General features: G+C 39.3%; 1 protein-coding gene across 3 annotated transcripts in view; it reads left to right on the top strand.

Moving 5' to 3' along the window:
- Positions 1–17644, top strand: part of dpysl3 (dihydropyrimidinase like 3) — a 73680-nt gene that overhangs the window by 15381 nt on the left and 40655 nt on the right. For all 3 annotated transcript variants that reach the window (XM_074671784.1, XM_074671783.1, XM_074671785.1), the window contains exon 2: positions 15706–15794. In XM_074671784.1, the coding sequence (XP_074527885.1) occupies positions 15706–15794 (89 nt within the window). The remainder of the gene's footprint in view (positions 1–15705; positions 15795–17644) is intronic.

Below are 17644 nucleotides of genomic sequence, written 5' to 3'. Positions count from 1 at the left end.
TGGTGACTTTACATTGGAGCATTCACATGTTTTTAAAAATCAGAATGCTAATTTTTGTTAGCATAAAACAAAAAATATTAAACCACTTAAAAATATACATATTGATAAATATCAGCTCCAGACCAAACACTGAAAGACGGTGGGTGATAAGTAAACAAACCATCAGACTGTTCAACCCTAACCCCTCACCATAACCTCAGCTAACCCGACCTAATCCTATTAGCCATAACTGTGTCCTTCAGTAAACCTAACACAGTCGCTCCGTGCCTCAGCCTGACCATACTTTACCGTAGCTCGGTGCTATCATCACATAAACTCTGCCAGACAAGAAATATCATACAGCAGACGAAGTCAGATCAGAGAGCCTTAAGTTGGTCTTATGAGGGGATGTGAGATCAAATAATTTGTATTTTTCTTCAAAGGACATGATGGCTTTAATAAAACTGTATTTAGAGAATATAAACATGCTTTTAGCTTTAACCAAGCAGCGACCTCCAGTGTAAAGAGATGAAGCTAAAGCAGAACAACTGCAGTTCCTTAAGTGTCCACTAGAGGCCTTTTGGGTTAATAACTAATTTATTTTCTTTATTTTACACCTTAGAGTTATGCATAATGAAAGTCTAGTTAATTAGGGCTGGGATGATATGCTATTCTCGTGATTTGATTCTATTATTTTATTATTTTAATCACTATTATTATTATTATTTTATTATTTTAATTTTTTATATTATTATATATTATATTTATATTATTTTTTATTTTTATATTATATATTTATATATGTTTACCATAATTATAATAATATTATATTATTACTTTATTTATTTATTTTTATTATTATTATCTACTATTTATTATTATTTATTTCTAATTTTATTGTACTTGTTGCAATGACATATAAAGTTCTATTCTAATCTATTATGGGTGCCGATTTGATTAAAATTATGATTTTTGCGATTTTTAGTTTGCTTTTTATACATCAGATCATGTGAAAAAGTTGAATGACATTAATGTCCACAGACTAAACCAGGAGCCATAATTTCCGATAAAATGCACATCACGTGTGTCAGACAGAGAAATTTCGCCCTCTGCTGGAGAAAAGTGGTATTTTTTCCAGTTCAGTTTTTAAACAAAGACTTAAACAAAGAAGTTGAATTAAAAAAAATATTTTTTGACAAAGAATTATGATTTTGGAATTGTCAAACAAAAAAATTACGGTATATCGATTTTTTTTCTCCCACCCTTATTGATAAGGGATGTGGCTAACTTAACTGACTAGTGGCCTTAGCTCCAGAAATATCTAGATAAGCCAGAAACAGTTTCATTTACAGGGATTTAACTCCGTATTGATTCAAATTTCATAATTGTTAAGTAAAAAAAGGAATATTACAGGAGCTAAAGTTAACCCCCGTCTTGTGTTGGAACATTCAGACTCTTTGTACTTTCACTTTTTTATTTTCTTTCAGTAAATACGACTTAAGTTTGGTTAAAAATTATAAATAAGAACTAATGAAATAAGAAGAATGACAAATATTTTATAATTCAAAGTAAAATAAGCAGAGCATCTTCTCTCACAGCCTATGGCGCTTGCGACCCCCTAGTGGCTGGTTAGGAGTACTGCAGATCAACACATGGAGTAAATTTGGTCTCAGTGTTTTGCTCCAGGACACTTCAGCATGTGACTGTAGGAGCTAGAATCTAACCCCTGACGTTTGATTAAGAGAGGAATGACTCTGTTAAACACAGTTCATAAAAAATGCATTTTGGTGACTCAGCAGTGACAAAGAGGAATCATCCACAGAGACTTTCCTTCACTCCTCTCCTCGTTCATCTTACCTCCTATCTCTAAAACGATTCTGCTCCTCAGAGACTTCTTAGATGGAGGAGTCCAGCTCTCTGAACTTGTATCCAACAAAATCACATTTGTAGACATGATTAATTTATCACTGTGTGAAGGTGAACATGAGCTCACTCCTGCTTTAGCAATGGTGACCGCAGCACATTGAAGACAGAGCTTTCCTTTAAATTCACAGCATGTTGAAGTAAAAGTCTTTAATAGACGTGTTTTCCTCTGTTGCTGCATCAGCATCTTTTTTAGTGCAGCTTTGCTAAAATTATGACCAGTTGTCACAGTCCACTGGGATCTCCTTCTTACAACCATATTATGTCACACTGAGTCATATTTGATGAAGTGTAATGGCGACACAGCAGGTCCTGGAAGATTAAAAAAAAACTTTGTGAACATATTTATCCTTCAATATATAACCTTGTAATGCTGTGTTCATGTCCAGCATGGAAAATCACATACTCTTCCACTCCCTCACCGTCACAAGGATGCTATCAGGTACCTAAACATGGTACCTTTTGATTTTACGTGAATCAGTACCCAGTACTTTTGACAGAATTTGGTCGGTACCTATAAAATTACTGTATTAAGGTACACATCCCTACTTTCTGAAGCCAGCCTCAAGGGGATTCTCAATGAACAGCAATTTTTAGCACTTTCCCATAGGCGTAATTTTTCTAAACCGGCTGTTGCCCCTTGTTATGAACTGAAAGTGTGCCTTATCAAATCCATGAACCTCAGACATTGGAACTGGTTCTTGAGACCAAAGCCTGCTCCTAAATTGAGTCTAGCTTCATCACTGAAAGGGGCTCTGAGGAGTTTCAAGGTGATCTTGAAAAAAATCTCCGTTCTAGGTAAATATACAATCTAAATCCACACTTTAAAATAATATTATCAGCACCAATATAGGTTATTTTGAAATACTACTTCATAGCTTCTTCGTAGCTTCCTGATCAGGTCAGGCAAGACCAGATTTATTGATTTAAGGACGAAAAGCATAAAAGCTAAACGAAAGGGTGATACAGCCTTAACTAAATCCAATCCAGCTTTATTTGTTATTGTTAACACTTTAAAAACAGACCCTGTTGACCAAAAGTGCTGTACAGAAAAAAACAAAGCTGGTTACCTGAGACAAAATAACAGCACGTGTTCAATACACAATTTAACAAGAATTTAAAACACAATTAAAAGTCATGAAAAAGAGAATTAAAATATATCAGTAAAATAGAGAGTTATGGTGTTTTAAAAGCCAGAGAAAAGAGGTGAGTTTAAGAAAAGATTTAAAAACAGACAGAGAAGAGGCTTGTTTGACATGCTGTGGTAACCCAGAGTTTTGGAGTTTTTGCTAAAGGCTAAAAAGGCTAAACTGTTTGTGCTAATCTTTATCTTAACCCACAGGATTCACTAACATTACACAGACAAGTCTCACAGCACAGGGATGTCAGTAGAGCTACATATGGACGGCTACCAAACAAACAAACTGACAGTTAGCTTGTTGTCACGTTAGCCTACAGATATGTTGTAGCACTAGGCTGCTAGTAGTGCTACATTTAGCCGGCTACTGACGTATGGTACAAACTAGGGCCAGTACTTAATGCTATTCTTGGTATTTTAAATTGCAATTCTTTGATAAAGAGATTTTTACAATTTTTATTTTGCATTTTTAACACCGGACTGTTGTGTTATATTGAATTTAAACTGTTGTGTCCTGATGTTGATGATTTTAAAGGAAAGCATTTTGGTCACCTTGTGTGTTGTAAAGGGCTGTACAAATTTAAGTTGAATGATTGATTGAAATAAAGAATTAGAATTTAAAATTCATTGTCAAACAAAAAATCCTGATAAATTGATTTTCAATTTTTTCTCCCACCCCTAGTGCGATCTTACGTTTGCTTGTTGTAATGTTCCAAACAACAGCGCTACGTAACTGTACTGATAAATCCCTCACCTCGTCACATTGTGTCTGGTTAAAAGTTGACTTAAACAAAGAAAATTAGTTCCTAAACAAAGTCACATCCTTACGACAGTGTGCGTAAGACTCCAGGCCAGAAGGTGGCGCTGCAGTCCAGTTAAAACAGATCCTCCTCACAGCATCTTTAAAAGACTATTCTCTAACTTTCCAAAAGACATCATCAACCATCAATCATAATGCTTACATAAAGTTAGAAAGTCCAACAAAAGAGCTACTGTCCAGTAAGAGCTGAAGTCATAAACTCATTTTTAGAAAAAGTTAAAAAAGGAGTCATACTTGGTCACTTCTCTCCTCCCCTCTCCCACTTTCTCTCCTCCAGCTGTTTCCTCACGTCTGTGCTGAGCCAGATTGGCTCTGTCAGATTTCTAGGTGTGGTTCTCCTTCCCGTCCCTCGTACTGCGCTCACTGCAGCCTCAGTGTTGTTCCAGGCTGGTACATGTCATCGCTAATCCTCTCCAGCTGGAAGCAGCATCTGTGGGCATGAGTCCGGTGGCTCTGCTCGGGGAAAATAAAACCCTGATCCCTCCTGTAGATGCACCACAAACACGGGCTCTGCCGTCCTCACAGACAGCAGACGAACGGGCTGGAGAGCAAAACAAATACGGCCACCCAGATGTTGCCATGGTGAAAAATGTACAGAAATACAGCCGTGATTGATTCATCGTGTGGGGATGTGATTGGACACTTTTCACACTCTCTTTCTAACACAACTTATCCAACACATCCAGCTCATTTTTTCTTTTTTTGTCTTCACTGGTTGTCCTCCGCCCCAGCCTATCACAAGATCAACATACCAGAAAAGCAGGTTCTTTCTGTGTGACAGCGTCTGGCGTGAGTCGCTGCATTCGTTTAGATTGATAAGCCTCATTGTTTTCACTTTTTCACCACAGGAAAAAAAAATCCTGCCTAATTTTTGGGCGAAGAGTAAATATTATTTCGCTCACTAGGCAACAGAAGCTGTGGTGCTCATTCAGGATGACTTCCCTCTTCCACTGGTCCCTGCCCGCCTCCCTCCTTCCCTCCTCTCCCCCCTCCACCTACACAGGGGTCTCTGTCACAGCTAACGAGAGCAAACAGCTAATAGCACAGTTTCCAGCACTTAGAGGAGTGGCTACTTGCAATTTGCATCCCAGTTTATGAGTCTTTCTTCCCTCAGCGTGCTGAAAATGGAAAAAGCTCAGTCTGTAGTAGCACAAGAACAACATCCTGTCGTCTATTTTTAATTACAGCTGGCGTGTGGAAGAGAAAATGACAGCTTCCTGTGCAGGGAGAGTGTTTTATTTTTGGTGCTTTGTTCCTCTGGAGTTGAATGACAAGATAGGTTGTTTTTTTTTCCACTCGACCTTTAATCTACTTTGTTTCAGGGAGTTTAAGAGACGGGCCTGTCAGCACTGGAGGAATAAAGCAGTTGAGGAAAGAAAAAAATGTTTAACTCTTTTTTCTTTCTGACTTCATGTAAAAACCATCAGATCTTTATTGTTTCACATTTCAAACCAACATTTTAGCGCTGCTGGTTATTATCAACCTGGTTGTGGTAAACCTAACTGTGCTTTCACACCGAAAGAGGCAAAAGCGGCAAAATATTTTACCAGCTTTGGCCGCCAAAAAGGCTTCCTGCGTGCTTGCCACTTTTGCCCCTTTTGCCTCTTTTGCCTCTTCTGGTGTGAACACACAGTAAGACGTGATTTTCGCGTGTTGCTGTTGCTTAAACTAATCCACCCTGGACTGTCCTAATTTGTCTCCAGCTGCAGACATCCTGTGACTTAGACTTGTTCAACGCCAAATCCTCTGCTGCTTACAGAGAGCCCAAGTCTTGGGAGTAGGTCACACACATGCACAGATGTTGAGATGAGTAAGAAACATCTGTTTGTTGAAGCCATAAAACTCTTTTTTGCTTGCACTTTTTCTCTTAAACTCACACATTTCTGTCAGGTTACTGTTCAATAAGCAGAAGACAGTAAAGGAATCCCACATTGCTGTTGGGTTTTTATCGTCTGTAACGACTTGGCAAACGAACACAGGCTGCACAAAGGGTTTGGCGGTTGGATTCATGGTCTGCTTTTTGTCCGAACACACCGTTACAGTTTATAGTTTGCCAACGTCTGAAGAACCATAAAATCTCATCCAGGGAGGTTTTATTTTCCTATCAAGCACTGGCTGCTCCTACAGCGACATGACTGACAAAGGAGGGCATGTTCAGTGACCCCAGGGGGTCAGACCAAATCAGGATCATCATCACTGATGTCCTAGCTTATACTTAGTGTCTGACCTACAATATAACCAGACACTAAATCAGGGCATATCAACTGTTGGACTCTGATATGAATACTTTATTTATGATCGAAAATCTTCACTGTGTCGAGTGATTCATAGGAAATCAGGAGATAGACGTGCTGGCTCTTTGGTTGTGTTGTTACACCCTCTGCAGAAATGAGACACCACCGCTGCCGCTGCTGCTGCTGCTGGAAAACCCAGAAAGCTGCTTATTTTGGTCGTTGTCAGGTCAATGAGTCCATCCTGATGACTGGATGAACAGTGTGTCCTTTCCTCCTCTCTATGCAGAAAAGTGAAGCCAAAGTCTGGCTGTCATGGAGTCTGTGCACCAAAGATTTGCTGTTGGAGCCGCAGAATTAATGCCCCACCCCATACGTCAACCAAAACACACGTTAAATAGACTAAATATGGCACACGTTTGCTTTTTTAACACCAGACCATGTAAAAAAGTTAAATGATGATGATAAAGTCTACAGACTATATCAGGAGTCATAATTTCCCATAAAATGCACGTCACGTGAGTCAGAGAGAAACATTTCGCCCTCTGCTGGAGAAAAGTGGTAAAGTTTTTCCAGTCTAGTTTATGAACAAAGACTGAAATGAAGATATTTATTTATTTATTTTTTTGGACAAAGAATCCTGATTTGATTATTGTCAAACAAAAAAATCCTGATATATTGATTTTCGTTTTTTTCTCCTATCCCTACTTTTTTTGTGTGTTTGAAGCATCAGGGCTTAAAGTGAAAATAATCCTGAGCTTGAACTTTTCCCCTTTTGGGTGGGGGTGCAGATACAATCTAGCTAACATTACATTTAAATAGAGAAGCGAGTGGCTGAGATATGTGAATGACAAGTTGTGTTCTGCGGTGAACATTGCTACACATATTTTTACTTTGCAAACCCAGTTGGTCACTGATGCTGGTACCTCAGCGGGGGCTGTTGCTCCCAACAAACGAGTTGTGAGGTTCAGAGCAGGTACAGCAGCTATATGGCCGTAGTCTGACTCGTGCCAGAACTTTTTGACGCTAATTGCATACTTAAGTTTTTTTGAGCACATGGTACAGAAGCAAGCACCAAGTTCCTTCAGTTTTTTGCGATCCAACTTTCCTCGTTCTGATACCGATACCGATACCTGGGCTTTGGTGTCGGCCGATACCGATACCAGTGTTGAATAATAACCTGTGTACCTTTCCATTTGTTAAGACTGGTAGTGTTTTGGGTAAAAGGCAAAAATAAGTATTTGGAATTACTTAAGTTAATATTCATTGAAACTATGAAATATTTAAATGTTTAGCATCAAAACAGCTATTCAGAATTTACACAAGTTATTTTCAACTGTAAATTTTTATACCCTGTAAACTGGTAATGCAACAAAAAACAAAGGAAGTGCATCAGAGGCAACCTTTCAAATTAAGTAGCAAAGAGTGCCAGTAAAAAAAAAAAAAGAAAAAAAAGATCTGTTGTCCATGATCCGGACATCAGCGTTCTGAGCTCCCTGAAACCACGTCAAACTCCGGTATGGACTCAACTGGATCTGGATCATCTACTAAGACTCGCCCCCACTCTACCTCCCATTGGCTGGTGATAATAACTTGGTTGAGAGCAAAATCTGCCTTTCCCCTCGTGCCATTGGTAGAAAAACTCAACTGGCAATGTAGTCCAGGAAATCCGGCATGGTGCTGTAATACTTTAAGAAAACAAATTTCATATTTATTTGTGTATTTTGATAGGGATGGTGTATATCCATTTAGGTTTACCAGAATTAGTCATAAGGTAGTTAGAGGTCAGAGACAATGGCTTTGCCAAAAAACACAACTAATTTGTAGATAGTTATTAAAAATTTGACTCTACAGAAAAAATAACAACCGGACACAACTCTACATTAGGGCTGCACGATTATTGCAATCGCAATCGCAATCGCAATGTCAACACATGCAATTCAGATTTTTCTCCATGATAACCAAGCAAGTCTGTAGACTCATCATGACAAAACTTTTTTTATTAAATCGCAAGCACAATCGCAATCGCAATATTGTCCACCTAATCGCAAATCGCACCTTTTCCCCAAATCGTGCAGCTCTACTCTACATGACAAAACAAATTAAAAACACAAAAACTGATCATCAGAAGAAGATTTGTTTGTTGTGTTTTTGATTTTTAAGTTTGAACCATGTTCCATTTGTTTAAATGGAGGAACCAGGTTTTGTGAGGTACGCAGTAGCCGGCCATAGGGGAGAATTTTAGGATGTTTTTCTTTCACTTTGAGGGGCTCTTTGTGCATCCTAATTAGAGTGTTGTCCATCATGGACGTCCAGTGGTGTGTTAAGGTATTGCAAACAGATCAATTCACCATTTTTCTTTATGCTTGGAGCAACTACAAAGAGAATAGCTGAGTCATGGAAACAGAGAAATGAGCTTAGTCAGTTCATACCAAGGCATTTTATATATAAATGTATTTGATGAATTTCTAGTCACTAGGGAAACTCCAGTGCACATTAATCCCTGTGTTAGATCCAGTATTTGATCATGTGAAAACCACAGAGGCCTCAAATCATCCTGAGCTGCTTCAGAACTTGAAACAGCAACATGACCCTGGCGTGTGTTCAGTATGTGGATAATGCTGCCTCGTTAATGTGGTAACACATTTTTCCTCCAACCACGTTATAGCATGGATGGTTAACTCCAGCGATTATACATTTACACAATCCCTGGAGAGTTATTTGTCAACGTGAGGTGAAGTTGCACAAACGATCCAAACATTACCAAAATGCAGATGTTGCTGTGTGTGGTTGAACGGTTGGCACGGACAGTGGTAAAAGTTTGTTGTAAATAATGGCGGGGAAGCTATACATGTTATGTCAGAATCAGGATTTATGAAGTGAGATTATGAAGTGTTGATCCGTTTCAGATTATGTGTTTTTGGAAAAGTCTGACAGCTCGGTCAGCCACTTGAGATTAGAGTAAAGTGTTTGTGATGCTCTGTGACAGTTTGCTCAAACTGTGCTGATGGATTTCTAAATAATGTCTCAAATTTTTAAGCGTTATAATGTTTTAGCTTTCGACTGACTGTAAAACAACTGGAGTTCAGTCGGTTCATTATTTGATGGTAATTCACTGAGGGGAATCAACAGACTGGCAGATGCTGGGCTGTAACAGTGATTTCTATTGATCGTAGAGTAACTCTGGTCTCTTACATGTTTTTAAAGAAGAGACATAGAGAGACACCCATTCAGCAAAGCATCCATGCCTGTGGAGACTCCTCTTACTGCAGGATCATAAATCAGACAGGATCTATTTCCTGTCCAGTGGATGCTTAGAGCATGTAGTGCTGACATGTGCTTTACCATCATACAAGGAACCTATTGGACGGTTTTTCAACTCTCAAATTAGTGCCTCTTCTTCATTTTTTAATGATAAATTGATCAATTATGCAGCCCTGTCTGCTCCTTCAAAGTGCTTTCAGTTTGTGACTAATCCCACTCATGGACCAATGGTGCAGGAACTGGATATTTGAGGCAGTTTTAGCCAAGGACACTTTAGCATGTGATATTGAGAGATGTCCAGCTCCACCACTGAGTCACAGCCACCATGTGTTCATCATTTACTATACAGATCATAAATATCTGACAATTCAATTTTTGGGCCAGAGTTTAAAAAAATTAAATAAATTTCCATGTTGTATTTGGTCTGCTTCTGTTCTGAGAGCTCCTTATGTAAACTGCCAAAGCTTCAGGCAGGGAGAGCACACCTCCCCTGTCTGTCAGCGAGCAGCAGCAAAAAGACTTCAGTGACAACAAATGTATGACACTGATAAAATCAAACACAACTCTCACCCCTTTTCTACTAAACTGGTGCTGGTTCAGCAACTACCGGGGTACAGTGACCAACCATCAGTGTGAAAAACAGTCATTGTTAAAAGTAAAGCTGCTGGGCAAGTCGTCCATTGTTTTGTCAGAGTTTCCTCATTCATACACTAGTCTCTGTCCTCTCTATAGATCAGGTCCATACCTTATTATTTATTTTACAGACTTAACAGTCTCATGTTATTTATCATTCTTATAGAAGAAAGCTGCTGAGTTGTCTGTTGTTTTGTTGGTGTTTACTCATTCAGAACTTTAACAGGAGGAGAAATTGAAGCAACAATTCGTTGTCTCTTTAGGTCTTTGCTCACTGAGTCCATTTTTTTTTCAGATGTGTTTTTTGGATCCTTAATTTAGAAATAAAAACGTCTCACAGACACCTTGCACACTGTCTCTGGTGCGTTTATTTTGTATCATTTGCGAAAATTTGCTGTACGAGAAAAATTGAATCATCAAGGAGTGACCTGAGCAGTAGCTGTCATTATGTCCAGCGTGCACACTCACAGAGACACACCGTCACACACATGTACACAAGTCTTCATTCATCATCTAAATGTCACCCAAAATGTGTAGAGAAAATGTGTCAGAAAATGTCAGAAAATGTGAAAATGTGATGTTGCAAGTAGCCATTGGCGTCTCTAAAAAGTCAAACTATCCAGGAAATGAGCTAGGTGGATACCAAAAAAAGCAAAAATCAAACCTGTTCCAGAAAAAACAATGGTGGACAAATTTTCTTATCAAGTATGCAAGCATGATTGACCAAACATGGTATTGATTTTATTTTTTATAGGGCTGGGTATTTCTAAGAACCTCACGATTTGATTGGATTTAGATTCTTTGGGTTGCGATTCAATTTGATATCGGTTTGATTCGATATGGATTTGATTCAATATTGATTTTAAATGCTTCGATTATCTATTTTCATGCCCCATGTGAACATATGTGGTGTGTCACCTCACTTTTTGGAGCAATAAAACAACCCAAACGTCAGACTTTAAAGTGATGCTCTGGGATAGAACAAGTTGGGTCCTATCACAAGGTTTAGGGCAGAAATTACCCCTACAGCAGTGTTTTTGTGCAGCAGAAGCCCAGAGCGCTCGCACCAACCCCCCCCCTGCTCCTCTGCTGGTTTCCTCTGCACTCAGACGGGGCCATATTTTACTTGACCAAAAACACAAATAAACAGACTCCCACTGAAAAAATCTGATATTGGTCTGCATTCACGTTTTATTTAGAGAATTTTCAGCGCGTTATTTTCACACAAAAACACAGCTATATAAGGCTCTAGTTCTCATCATGACATAAAACGGCGCTACCTCCGCTGCAGAGCCACAGCTGGCTACGAGGCGCTCGCCGCTTAGTGTATCAGTCTGTTTTGGTGGGAGTCCGTTTATTTGTGTTTTTGGTAAAGTAAAATATGCCCCGTCTGAGTGCAGAGGAAACCAGCAGAGGAGCAGGGAGGGGGCGTTTGGTGCGTGCGCCCTGGGCTTCTGCTGCACAAAAACACTGCTGTAGGGGGAATTTCTGCCCTAAACCTTGTGATAGGACCCAACTTGTTCCATCCCGGAGGATCACTTTAAGGCTGAAGGATCTGGCTTTATGCTTTTATTGCTGCTTTGGCTGCCATTTTTTTGTTGTTTGGTCTCTTATGGCCCTCGTCCACACAATGAAAATAACACGCACACTCCCCCAATTTGCCGATCGAGCACTGGAGGAAAAGGCATAACACAAGCGGAGAAGTGACCAGCTGTGATCGGCTGATAGGGGTTGGTGTTTAGAGCAACTGATGTTACTTCATAGCCTGCCTGAACCAACATTAAGCTCTGTTTACTGTTCATCTGAAACATTTCTTCACTAACCTGCGGCACTTACTGGCATTAACCAGCAAAACCAAAAGGTTTTGGATTTTTTGGACCCTTGTCTGTTTCACAACCAACTAAAAATTTTTACAGAGCCTTACAGATTCACCTCTTTGTTGACTGAGATATTTATCTGAGTTTTAACCAAGGAACCAAGATATTCAACTTACAGTTTAAAGCTCCTGTAAGGACTTTTTTCAACTTCTTATGAAAAAGACTGAAATAAACTTTTTGTCAGCTCAAATACAGAGGAGAAAATCATTAAAGATGTTAAAGGTGTTGCTTTGTCCATTGGAGGTGCCAAACTGACACAGATAGAAAGTCCCTGACAGGAGCTTTAATGAAAAACAGCTATTCAGGATACTAATTAATGAAGGTTGGGTTTTTATGCTGCATGTTTCATCCCAGCGCTCCACTTTCAAATGTGGGTCACTTCCTCTCAGTATTCTCACTGGGTTCCTCCAGTTTTGGCCTCACTTTTATGTTTCTAATCATCTTTAACAGAGTTCAGAAAGCAAAGGATGAAGTGAGGTGAAGTTACGCAGAGATCCACGTTATAATAAAGTTTGGATCGAGATAAGGAGAGTGTTTTCTTTGAGCTCCTGAGTGACGGTTTCAGGTCAGCGTGCTCCAGAGTATGATGTGTTCTGGTTTTGTGTTCCAGCTCCTGATCACTGTGTGTTGTAATGTGTTGCTTCAGGGTGCGGTCTCTCTGTGAGGCTCTGGGCTCTGTTTCACACCACTTCATCACCAAACACACACACACACACACACACACACACACACACACTGAGACTCCAGTACACACACATTACATGTGTTATGAGCTCAGCAGATACTAAGCTGAACCGTCTGAGCTCAGTACAGAGCTGTTACTCTGCTTTTCCCCTTTTTTCTGTCGTGTGAAGGAGTGGCTGAAGTTTGTTGTAGTGATGAAACACAGGCTCCGAAGCCAAGGGTGTAAATCACTGCACACATGTGCTGATGGGAAAACTTGGAAGCCTGTCCTCTCTAAGCAGAGCAGGAAACCAGTCCTTTGCTATTTTCAGGGAGGGAATAAACTGTGAGTTTTAAGAGGCTGTGAGGAGTTTCTGGTGATCTTGAAAAAGATGTTTAGAAATGACATAATCAGCGCCAATGTAGGTTATTTCGAAATGCTACTTCTTAGCTTCCAAAACAAGAAGAACAGGAGAAAAAAATTCTGTGATTAATTTTGTAGTGATGGTGGACACTGGAGCCTAACTGTCAGACAGAAAAAGGACAGAAGAGCAGAAGAAAGAGAAACAGGAGAGAGATAGAGCACGAGCTAAAGGCTAAAAGAGCTAATCTGTTTGTGCTAATGTCCATTCCAACCCACAGTCAGCAGTTATTCTGCAGTGGTCTGTTCAAACTTGAGAGTCTATCAATAAAATGAAGAGTGAGGTTACGTTAGCTCTGATTGGTAGATGACTGACAGGACATAACCAGGATTTACTAACGTTACACATTACAGACACGTAAACTGACTGTTAGCTTGTTGTCATGTTAGCCTACAGATACGTCCAGTGAAAAGTTGTCTTAAACAAAGAAATTTTCTTCCGTTTTGATCTCCATTCATTGTCAAAACGAACGCACACCTTGTTAAAAGTCACGTCTTCACGACAGTGTGCATGAGACTCCGGGCCAAAAGGTGGTGCTGCAGTGAAATTGAAACAGATCCTCCTCCTAGCATTCTTAATCTAACAACCAGTGAACATCTTCAACCTCACATATTGTGAGAAAATGAAGCCAAATTATGTCGACAATTCAGTAGATATCCAATGGGGATTGTCAGAGTATCAGCATCTCAACCCTTTCACTCAAGGTCCCTCATCTTGGTGTCATAGACTGTATAAAAAATGGACGCAGCCTACGCAAAGCCACCCGTCTGTTCCTGACACTCGAATTGAAGCCAATCCGCGGATGCACCCACATTTGCTATGACGCCTTTTATGAGTTTCATTTCAAACAGCTACAAGGCGCTCATCAGTCACGTGACCTGAGCGGTGCATCTGATTGGACAATCAAATGATCCTAATAATGTGTGCCAATAGATAAATCAGCATTTTAGACCAAAGACGTTTTTGAACTAGGCTGTAAATATGCTTTATAATGCCTCAAGTGGATTCTCGATGTTCGATCTTCGATGAACTGCAACTTTTAGCACTTCCCCATAGGCTTCATTTTTACTGACCGGATGTTGCCCCTTGGTTGACACAGTTTAAACCTCACATATTTGTGTTTTAGTTTCAGACCAATCTGTTTTCAGTTATTTAAAGTTCAGTGACTTTTGTCTTATTTTTGTCTACTTTGCAGATTTTTGCACAAACCACAGAAGGAGCTGCATTTGTTGTCCCTATAATTAATTAGTTATTAGAAAAAAAAACATACTTAAATAAAAAAAAATTATAAACAAATGAGTAAATAAGTCAATAACTAAAGTAATAATTGGACGGTAAACGATTAAAGACAGTATTAAGCAAAAGCAAATAAATAAATATATAAGTTAGTAAGTTAAACAGTAAATAAGAAAATATATTTAAAAAATGAATGAATAAGTGTATAAGTCAATGAGTAAATAAGGGAATAAATTAATCATAAATAAAAAAAAGATAAATTATTTGCACTTTAAATAACTTTATTAGCAGTAATGTCTGCTCATTTTCAGCGCCTAACTTTTAATATATGTTTATATATTTAATAAAATTGACCCTCACACCCATCAGCTGATTCATCCACAGGGCTCTTTACATCTATACTTTTACCTCCTCAGCAGCCAGTTTCCCAACAGTCAGCAAAACCAGGCTGCAGACTTTCCTCCTCCTCCTCCTCCTCCTCCTCTCTGCTGTCTGTCTGCAGTCTAACTGTCGTCATGACAACAGCCTGCTCCAGCAGGTCTGTGGCGCAGCAGCAGCAGATATGATGTGATGTGGAGTCATGACTACGCCCAGATCAGTCCGTGTGTCAGGATGTAAAATTGAAGCGCTCCTTTGATGTGTGGTTTGTTTTTCTCATGGAGGTCAAAAATATCCCGCCTCGTGACGGGATCACGACTCGGGGAAGCTGATTTTTTTTTTTCTATAAGTGCATTATACAGAGAAAATCACCGTGAGTCATGGTCCGTTATGCAACAAAATCTGGATGAGCGTGGTTAAGATGTTAATCCATGATCAGTCGTTAAAAGCAGATTCAGCTCTGATTCTGGTGACCAGCGCTGATCCTCCTGATCGTCTTTACCACAGCAGGTCAGGGCGGTTTCACTGCAAAGGAAGTGGGGTTAGGCTTCATGAAAACAATGCAAACAACACTCTCAAAGGAGAAAATAACCTCTGTTTAACTCATAACATTGCTAATTTGGAACGATTTAATCGGGACAAATCTTCAAAAGTTTCCTGAAATAAACCAGCCACACATGTCAAATGACGAATGCATGACCAAGAAGCACATTTTCCCGGTTTGAGACACAGCTCTCTGGCTTATGCACTCTTTGATGGATGTTTTTATCCAAATCAAAAACACTTAATGTAAATATTGATTATATTCAGAGGGAATCAAACCACAAACCAAACCGCAAGAAAAGCTTGACTGACTGACTTAAGGGTGGTCTTTGGTTAAACAGTTTTTTCATGTGTTGAATTCAGGAAAGACTGGCTCACTTTCAAAGTACGAATGTATGAAAGGCACATTTTTCATCTTCATGGGTTTAAGAAGAAAGTCATAATCCAACCGCAGAGAAATGGATTTCTGTGTGGAACAAAAATAATCTGGCTTCACGGATCGTTTCATCAAACTTCTGACAAACTGAGTCTGTGTTGGTAGAAACCGTGGCGTTGTGAATCATAACGTTTGTTTTCTCTCTTCTTCTTCTCTCCTCAGAGCGACAGGCTTTTGATCAAAGGCGGGAGGATTGTGAACGATGACCAGTCCTTCCACGCCGATATCTACATGGAGGATGGTCTCATTAAGTAAGTGCTGAGCTCTCCCCCTCCCTGCTCTGTTATTTTTCACTCCCTCGTGCTGTTGATCCTCTGGCTGCTCTCCCGCTCCTCATCTGTGGTCCTTTACTTATTAAAAATATTCACTCTTGTTGGAGAGCAGAGGATTTCCCCCTACTTTGAACAAAAATGGTCCTGGGTGACTAACTTTGTAATTCAGTCAACTTAAAGAGAAGAAAAGTAAAAAGTAAGGTCTCCACAAAAACTGCTCCCCCTGCTGGCTGGCTGCAGTATATGTCAAAAAATCCATCTCCCCAGTCATCCAAGATGGGCTGTGGTCAAACTTTAAAAAATTAATACACCTCGTAGAAATGTTTCTCACGTCTGATTGTTGTGGTGATTTGAAGATATCATTTGGCTGTCTTGTATTCAAGTCCTCTTTTTTCTGAAACGTTTTGTTTTCATTAGTTATACGAGGTTAAAAACAAGGTTTTACGCCACGTTTAACGATGATTGACTGTTTTTTTCAAAGATTGTAAAATATGTCAGGAGGTAGAGTCAAGAAGTGATTAGACTCTCGAAAGAAAAAAAAAGATTATTATTTTTGTCATCCGGCTCCACTAAGATTTTCCCAGAATCCCTCACCGTCTCTACTTTACAGACTCTGCTGCGTTTTTGGTGCTTGTTTTCATACAGGTAGTAGAGCGTTGTAGCATTTTGGAAGTAGCCATTAACAAGAGCTACAGCCCCAGCTAGTGGTACGTGGCTACATTACACCGCACATACAAGACATGGCTGAAATTTCAGACCTACAGTGATAAAAACATGAACAATTTGTCTAACTTCCTTATCATTTTATTATTGGTGAGTGACAGCTGCGTTGCAGTACGTCATGTCGCAGGTAATAAACAGCGGGTAACAATTTGCCGGGCATAGAGCAATGACGCATAAATTCAGCATAGGGAAGATCGAGTGGAACAGGAAGTCACTACTTAAAAAGACTTGGAGACTTTCAAAATAAAATAGACAGTGTTAAAATCAGTTCGTATTTATCTTAACTATGACGACAAATAGACATAGTGAGCGGAGCCAGACTGGGAGTCAACAGGTTTGAGGTTTTACAGCCCAACATGAATGAAGAGAGACTTATCAATGGAGTGGGAAGCGCAGGGACTCCAGCTGTCGGTCTGTCATACAGCTTATTGGACTGAACACTCAGCCGGTGTAAGTTGACAAACTCAGTCAAGACGCAACAAAACAGTCAGAATGCAGACGCATCTGGTGTATTTGAGGCGTTAGGGTGACGCTAATTGTTCAACAACTTAAAACAAAATGACACATTTTGAAAAAAAGTGAAAAAGGTCATGTTTTGTCCTACCCTAACACTCAAGGGTTGAAAACCTGAATTTCAAAGTGTTTTTAAGAATGCTGTATAAAATGCTACTTCTCAGAGATTCTTGTTCAGATTTGAAGAATCAGCAAGTGAATCCAATCACAGCAAGAAGCTCGAGCCAAAAAGTCCAAAGAATAAACAGAGGAACCAAGAAAAATACAGACGTCCTACTTGTTTATTAATGAAGCTAATTTTAAATTATTTTGACATATTTTTTAGATCCATTGATGCAAACAAACTGTAAAATCAATGTTGATAATAAAACAGTATGTTTACTGCTGCTTAAGAATTTAGACTATGAGCTTGATTATTTTAAATCGTGATTTTTTATTTCTTTTTTTTTGTTAAAAAACTTCTTTTTTTTTCAAGTTTAGGTCCTTGTTTTAAGTCTTTGTTTAAAATCTGGGTTGAAAAAAATTGAGATGTTAGATCCCCTGAATAAATCATAAACACTGACTCACATGTCATGCAATTTTTCGGAAAATCT

The sequence above is a fragment of the Halichoeres trimaculatus genome, unplaced genomic scaffold (assembly GCF_033239565.1).
Source record: "Halichoeres trimaculatus isolate MK-OKI-2021-1 unplaced genomic scaffold, fHalTri1.1 fHalTri1_scaffold_6, whole genome shotgun sequence".
Lineage (NCBI taxonomy): Eukaryota > Metazoa > Chordata > Actinopteri > Labriformes > Labridae > Halichoeres > Halichoeres trimaculatus.
This window is presented reverse-complemented; position numbering and strand designations above follow the sequence as displayed.